The following is an 8208-nucleotide window of genomic DNA, read 5'->3' as shown; positions in this document are numbered from 1 at the left end:
AATGTGCTGCTGGATAAGTTGGACCATCTCTAATCAAAGTTTAATGTCTTCTATCTGTTTGGGGAGCAATATAGATGTGGATTTTGGCAGCAAATCTGCTACTGAATAAGTTGAACCATCCCTACTAAAGTTCAGTCTTTCTATCAGCGCATTTCTTCCAGTTGTGGTTATCGTATCCTGACTGAAATGTGGCACGAGATTGGCTGTCCTTGAATTGACTGTTGATTGCTGCAATTCTGATTGTTTGTATGACTTGGGTCTTAGTTTGCCTCATCAGATTCTCACATTTCTGAATAAATTGCGAAAATAATATGGTCATAATCGCAATTCTAACAATTATTATTGCAATAGACGGTAAAAGAAATCATCATTTTGATATGTCACCTCATATCATTATACTCGGCGAAGGGCTACCCAGAACACCAACGACATGGTATTTTCTATACTTGTATAGACCATTCTCCCTACTCAGTGAAATTGCCCAAGTATCACATGGTAATCTCACCTTTTATGCCTGTCTAACCTGCCTACGAGTAGTTACTATTTCAAATTTTCGTCCTCCCTGCACCTATCCTATCTTCCCGTGCAAAAACCCACAACAAACAAGTAGGTATTTCTGTCAGTACTCTGAAATTTTGACACATTTCCTCTAAGACGAACCTAATCAGAACTTGCACTCGGATGCAGCAAAAACAACCCATCAGACACAGGTTCCGCACCACCTTAGCTACAACTGGCGATTAATATGAAAATCGGCACAAGTGCTAAACAACACCATCCCGACAAATATGAAAATCCACAAGCACTTCTCCAGAATTGTGAATTCTTGTGATCAAGGGTTTGACAAAGTATGAACTAGTAGTATTCAGATAAGTGAAACAGCAGATAATCAGCCAAAAAATTTCCACTCAGCCAATGACAGAAGCTACAAATCCGCTCTAGTAAAGAAAGTAGGCAGACCGCTTCCTTCTCTAGGCCTTCCTGGTTGCGATCTGAGACTCAACCTGAAGAATAAATGATTGATCACATTGTGTAACAGTGTTGAACAGAGTGTTCTTTTGGAAATAGTCAGGCACAATCAGTGTTCAGAAACGCAAACCTCTTTCTTCACCGGCTCCTCCTTCTCCGACAAGATCAGCTCAATATGGCACGGGGAGGACATGTAAGCTGCACAACAGAGCCGCAACAGTTTACATGAGAAACATTCAAGGCATAGCAAAAGACGATAACAAAACTTCAACATTAGATAAAACTTACGGTTGATGCGTCCATGAGCACGGTAGGTCCTGCGCCTCTGCTTCTGTGCCTGGTTCACTTGAATGTGCGACACGTAGAGGGTGTCAACATCAAGACCTTTGACCTGCAGTGCAGTATAACTCAAATAATTAGTATTATTAACATAACAAATGAGGAAACACATACAACTTTAACAGGAGACGACTAAAATTGTAGACCTCAGCATTGCTCTCTGCATTCTTCAGAAGATCCAGAATGAATCTAGCAGACTTGACAGGCCAGCGTCCCTGTCCATTTGAGTGGCGGTTCTTAGCCTGAGCAGTACGCCCAACACCACCACAGTACCTGCGGAAGGGGATGGCCTGCTTGTGGGCGATCACATCCTCAAGGTACCTTTTGGCCTTGACGAGTGGCAAATTCCTGAGAGCAAAAGCTGTCTCACGGGTGTTCTGCAAATACGAGAAAGTAGCATAAATAAACACGGATAGCATCACAACAAAGATAGTTAACAGAAGCATAGCAATAGCACTCTCAAATACATTTGCATAGGGGATCATATTAAATTCCTAGCACAAAAAATGTCAAGACACTGAACTTGTCCATCTAGCATGAATGGACAAAAAAACAACTCACAGCCTTGCTGGTAGTTAATTTTAAAAAAATGTGACATCATTTACTGAACCGATAGACATGTAATTGTCCAACACATGGACATGGCCAATGGTTCACCCAATAATGATGAATATGATTGTTCCTTAAGTTTACGGAGATACTGCTTGTAGAGAGCACAGCATCCTGCTTTTTTCTTTAGGGTACTAATCACTTGAAAGTTACCAATCAACTGCAGAGCAACAGACAACTGGGATCTTTAGGTCCTAACACCAGTTGAGCTAGCATAATTTTCAGCTCTACAGCTACTTCAACTTATACAGTGAGAAAGACAGCACAATGTAGAAAAACAGAGAACTACTAGCACATTGAAAACAATTAACCCACTGGAAAATAAGCTATACTGTACATGCATATGACAATTCGAGACAAGGATATGGGTCAAACTATACTACAATTTACTGAATCAATTGGCATCTATATTTGCTCAAACTCAATAACAGCGAACCCAATATTCTTGAAGTTTACAAGGATACAACTGCTTGCAGATGGAACAACATCCTATATTTGTTATAGGTACCTACTGCCTAATCAGATAATCTGTACCGTTTAAACTTACATGTGACAGGTGAAGTACAAGTGAACCCAAATTTTCATAAGCTTGCTTCGGAAACCATCTACTTGAATAAATGGCACACAAAATTCTGCCCATACAAAAGTTCACAACCAACTGTGCAAATGGGCAAGGATTATAAATAAGGGGAAACAACAAGGCATGAATACAGATAACTAACGAAGTTCAAACAAATACTTCGCTGGCAAACTAAACGAGGAACTGCTAGACCTTCGACAGGCTATACCTACGCTAAAATCGAACACGCAAAGCAGTATTGCAACTACGAGCAAACAAATCCAGCGATATATATCAAATCGCATTCTTGGTTAGATCGGAGGGAGCTCACCTTGAAGTGAACACGCAAGTCCCGGCCCATGGCCTTGGCGGCTGCAGCGCATCACAAAGGAACATACATGAATCAGAAACCCGCAGATCCACACACAGCATCGACATGGAAATTCTTTTAGCGAGAAGCTTACACTTGGTGGGATTGGTGGGATCTCTCGAGTACTTCACCTGCAACCACGAACAAGAACCACACGGCACGAGTCAAGACAGAACCAAACCATGGGAAACAATTGCGGGGAGGGAGAGGGAGAGAGAGGTCTGACCATAGCTGCGGCCGGCGAGGAGACCTCCAGGCGGAGGAGGGCGGCGGCGGCAGCAGCAGCAGGAGCGAGGGATGGAGAAGAGAGGGGCGGCGGCGTGACGAGAGAACGTGTTATATAGGAGGCAAGGGAACTAGGGGCAAAAAAAACCCTAATGGGCTCGTCATGGGCCGAACTCACTCACGCGGCCTTAACAACAGGCCCAAGTTCGAGATTATTTATCTGCCAACCAAGGGGGCCAGTGACAAAGTGCTAAGTGCTCCAAAATGTTCCGTCTCAAAATAAATAAATAAGAAGTGCTCCATAGTTCTAAGCTAGTTCTATTTGCGAATCTTGTACCGGAGCGTAATGCTAACCAAAACCACATTTTCAGTACGCGGATCTTGTTGCTTTGTAAGTCTTAGAAAAGTAAAATATGGTAAAAATGCAAAAATAGACAATATATGCTAGCGTATTTGCCAAAATAGACAACAGACCGGTGTATTTATAAATCTAGCACATGTATTCAGCACCTCAAAATCTAAAAATCAGATTTTGAAATCTCAAAAACCGAAAACGAACCGACCCACTTTTTTTGGCGAACAGTGCCATTTTCGGCATCTCAGCTGTTGAAAGTCGTTGGGCCTACGTGCCGTCGCGTCGCTGCCGAAAGCCTTTGTCGTCTCGTGGTTCTGTCTCTGCCGTCTCATGGCCCGATGTTGTGCGTCCGTGGCCGCTCGTCACGTCGCATCGCGCTGGTGCTGTGTGTTTGCGTGCTACTATTTTTTTAGCTTTCAGTGTGTCGTGTGGTGGCCATACATGATAGAAAACGAGGAGAGCAGCAGCGCAGCGCAAAGAGAGAAGAGCAGCAACACGAGGCTAGAATCGAGAGGAGCAGCATCAGTGTGAGGCAAGGAGCAAGAAGAGGAGCAGCATCAGCATAAGTAGAGGAGCTCCAGTGCTTGTTTACTGTAAGTATTTAAATTATATATGTAATTAATACTTAGCGTGAATTTGTATAATAGTAATTAGCGTGTTGTTGTGTAATAGTAATTATTTGCTTATGTTAGTAGATTGTATAATAGTAATTAGCGCGAAATTGATTAGTCAAAAAAAACTCGACACCTTAGCTCAGCTCACTCAGCGCAAAGAAATATATGAATAGGCTAACAGTGCAGTGTCAATTTACAAGGAGATTAAATATTTGCTCAAGGTAACTTCCATGTTAATTTAAATAATATTTTTAATTCAATATTAAATGTTAATTATTTCATTTTTATTTAATAATGATGATTTAATTAGCATTGTTAATTACTTACATATTTAGCATGTGTATCGTGCAAACATATAAGTAGTAATTTTATTAGATGTACCTTTGTTTACCATATACGATATGACTTTCCATATTTATTATGTAGAACGTCCCGCAGTTTTGCACGAGAGGCTCGTAACAATTCAGAATTGCCAGCACATAGAGAGTTTGGTTGAGGCTAATGACCTAGATGACCTGAAATCGCATGTTATGAGCTTTTTGCGTGTAAACTAGCAATCTCATACTATTGTCCTAGAGGGTGTGCGGCTACAGGTTGTTCCAAATAACTCGGTCATTGTCTATACATTGTTCAAGATGAGAATAAACAACGCATGGCCTTTGTACTCATATAAGGCATTGGAGAAGAACTTTGATATGGGGGCATACGTAAATATAGTGACATGACTGGTGTATGGTGATGCAATGAGTATCGTGGAAGGATCAGGCCAACAGGCGATGCATGAAGATGATGGGGGGCACATCGGAGAGGGCAGTTCTGACAAAGATAAAGCTAGAGTGGACTATTCTGGATGTAGATGTAGGATGTATGGATGATGAAGTTAGTGGTAATGGGGATGAAGAAGATGCTGACAATGACGACTCGGTGCCAGCGATCTAGTACTTTCGTGGTGCTGATTTGTTAGATTGTGTTGTCGTTGAGTATAACACATTATCTAACTAGGGATACCAGAATAGGGACATCCAGGTCGGGCAACAATTTTGTAACAGGAGGAGGTCATCCACTTTATTAGCAACTATGCTGTAATAACAAGAAAGGACAACAAATGCGCTCGATCGAACCCTACGGAGTATGAGGTCAGGTGTTTCAAACACCTGATTTGTCCTTATTTCGTACGAGCACATAAGCCTAAATACGAGAACTATTTTGTGATCAGTAGACACACCCCACATACATACAGCGAAGAGGCTATTAGAAATGTGAGCCACGCCGTTGATGCGAGGTTCATAGCCCAACTCCTCATCACCCTTGGTTGCACGAACATTTATTTGTCGCCAAAATCTATTATGGATGAGGTTCAGACTAAGACGGGTATGCTAATCAATTACTACACCGCATGGCCAGCGAAGCAGAAGGCGTTGAAGATGCTATTTGGAAGCTTCGAGGAGTTTTGCAACTATGCTCCAAGGCTACTGCAAAAGATTGCCATGATGAATCCAGGGACTCAATAGGCGATGGCAAATGAGTCAATCAAGCTAGAGGATGGGTCATACAGCACTACTAACCGATACCTCATTAGGTTATTCTGGTCCTTTGGACAATGCATTGAAGCTTTCAGACATTGCAGGGCAGTTCTATATGTGTATGCCATATTTCTGAGCAGCAAGTACCATGGTACCCTTATGACAGCGATGGCAACAGATGCAAATAATCAGATCATTCCTCTCGCCTTTTGTAATGGTTGAGAGTGAGAACAATGATAGATGGTTGTGGTTCCTCACTTTGTTGAGGACACGTGTCGTGGGCAACAGGGAACGAGTTTGCATCATCTCTGACCGCAACAAGAGCTTTCTACATACGTTAGACGTGCTGCATAATAGCATAAACTACGCAATTGCATGGCCTGATGTGGAGAGAAGGTGGTGCATGCGTCACTTGGGAGTGAACCTGTACACAAGGTACCGCAACAAGTCTCTTATAAAGAGATTCAAAGGTTTGTATCTGCAGAACCAGCAGTCGAAGTTCAATGAGATATGCAGAGAGTTAAATGAGACCACTCGCAAGATAATGGTAGATCAACAAGAACAAGAGGACCGTCTGTGAAAGCAAATGGTTGGGGGACAACTATCGTTAGCCATTCATGTGCTACGTTTAGCCAGTGGATAGAGGGGAAGCCGGCAGAGCATTGGGCTCTAATCCAAGACACTCATGGTTTTAGGTTAACACTTAGAATTTAAATTACATATTGAACCCTGTCTTATGCAAATAGGCATTCTAAAATTTTTGTATCCCATGTTAGGTACACCATCATGACAACGAATATAGCGGAGGCGTTTAACAATGTCCTAAAGGGAGTACGAGGCCTCCCATTGTGTGTCATCATTGAGCTCACATTCTATAGAACGGCGGATTACTTTTGAGACTATGATAATGCTGCTATGAATTGCAGCATGCGGTTCGCACCTAAGGTGGAGGTAATCTTATCCAGAAGGAGGAACAAGGCACGCTTTCATCGGACGAGGATCTACGACATGGCCAACAATGACATTGAGGTTATGTGTCGTCATAGGTATACTTCAGGGTATAGCGTAGAGGACACTGTGCAGCAATGTCAACTTGGGTCTCACGAGGCGAAGTGCACATGCAATAAGCCAAAACTGAACCATATCCCGTGCTCACATGTCTTAGCCGCTTGCAGGGACATGGGCGGCAATGATGGATCACAGTACGTGGCAATTAGATGCATTGGCAAAGAGTATCCTTTATCATCTATATATGTTGAGATATTTAATCATGTTTATTCTCTCACAAATGCACATGATATTTTGACTAGTCCCATTGAAATACATGAAAGCACAAAGAATGTACGCAATGAGAAATATCATGTGCTTGTTACTAAGATTAATGGCATCAAGCAACTACCCCATAAAGTGCTAATGATATGTATTCTCATTTGAATATTCTTGTTAATGAGATCAATGAGTTAGATTTGACGCTAATTGAAGATGATCAAGTAGTGAGAAGAATACTCCAAGATGTTTTTCCAAAGTACAAGTTGATCGTCTCCGTCATCTATGACAATAATAACATCAAGAACATGACTCCAAGTCAAGTGTTCAGCAAGATCACCGCACATGAGATGACAATGAACATTGAGATGGAAGCTTCTTCCTCATCCAGCACCAAGAACCTTGCTCTCACAAGCAAGCAAGCTCAATACCAACACATGAAGGCAGGGATGAGGAGATAAGAGCAAGAGTCAAGCTCAAATGAAGATGATGAAGATGAAGAGAGCTATGAAGAAGATGAGCAAAGAACCTCAAGCGGTGAAGAGATGGATCCCGAAGTCGCCAAGCTCATCTCACAAGTGGAGAAGAACATCAAGAAGATCAATGCCAAGATTGATCATGCAATCTCCATGAAGGAGTTGGTCAAAACAATTGATCATATCAACAAGTAGAAGAAAAAGACCAAGAACAAGAGGGAGATGGATAAGTGTTGGAGCAAGAGTTCGTCTTGCCCCAGCTAGTATGACGAGAGTTTCTTCTAAGGAGGAGACTCAAGCTTGGAGACGAAGTGTAAGAGGAAGGAACACCACGGATGTATTGATGATAGAAAAAATAGGTCGATCTGGGGGGAGTATCACAGCGTGACTTGGTGTTTTTTCACCTCTGTCTTTCTACCGTCTAGCTCTTTTTTCTCGTCTAAGCGACTAGGGATCTTATTTATAGGGTCGTGCATAGCTTGGTGTACAAGTTTATCACAATGTACAAATATCAGGATCTGACCGAATTACTGAGCCTTATCCAGGATAACTACCTTCCACCCTATCTGGGAGATAACTATCCATCGTAGTAACTATCATGGTGCCTACCCCCTAAAGGCGGCTAGCCAGTCGCCAATTGCGGCCTGACATTGTACTGTCAGGGGTGTCAGGATAGCCTCCACAATCCTAGGCATTTAATGCCGGTCACTTCCTTGCAGGCAAAGCATGACCATCTCCCCTTCCGGTAGTTCTTTTCCGAGGCTTGATGACTCACCCTGTAGCCTCCCGGAAGCCGACCCATGCAACTGGAGATGTGGGCCTCAGGAGGTATGGCTCCGGGAGGTGAAGGCTTTGGTAGGCAGGACTCCGAAAAGTCGGGGCGTCGGGAGGTCGAGACTTCAG

At 42.7% G+C, this 8208-nt stretch overlaps 1 protein-coding gene and 1 non-coding gene across 2 annotated transcripts; both read right to left on the bottom strand.

The window, feature by feature from the left end:
- Window positions 1–785: 785 nt before the first annotated feature.
- Window positions 786–3180, bottom strand: LOC133897561 (large ribosomal subunit protein uL22-like). The gene is made up of 7 exons (XM_062338330.1): window positions 3073–3180; window positions 2941–2977; window positions 2808–2848; window positions 1455–1685; window positions 1258–1360; window positions 1100–1167; window positions 786–1004 (listed from the first exon to the last, which is right to left on the bottom strand). Exons 1-7 carry the CDS (start codon window positions 3073–3075, stop codon window positions 972–974), a joined length of 516 nt encoding a protein of 171 aa, XP_062194314.1. The 5' UTR covers window positions 3076–3180; the 3' UTR covers window positions 786–971.
- LOC133898029 (small nucleolar RNA snoR74) lies at window positions 1896–2041 on the bottom strand. The gene has a single exon (XR_009906048.1). It is a non-coding gene; the product is annotated as a small nucleolar RNA snoR74 (small nucleolar RNA).
- Window positions 3181–8208: the final 5028 nt, after the last annotated feature.

Source organism: Phragmites australis, chromosome 17, assembly GCF_958298935.1.
Source record: "Phragmites australis chromosome 17, lpPhrAust1.1, whole genome shotgun sequence".
NCBI classification, from domain to species: domain Eukaryota; kingdom Viridiplantae; phylum Streptophyta; class Magnoliopsida; order Poales; family Poaceae; genus Phragmites; species Phragmites australis.
Note: the sequence above shows the minus strand (reverse complement) of the source record. Positions and strands in the feature narration are given on the sequence as shown.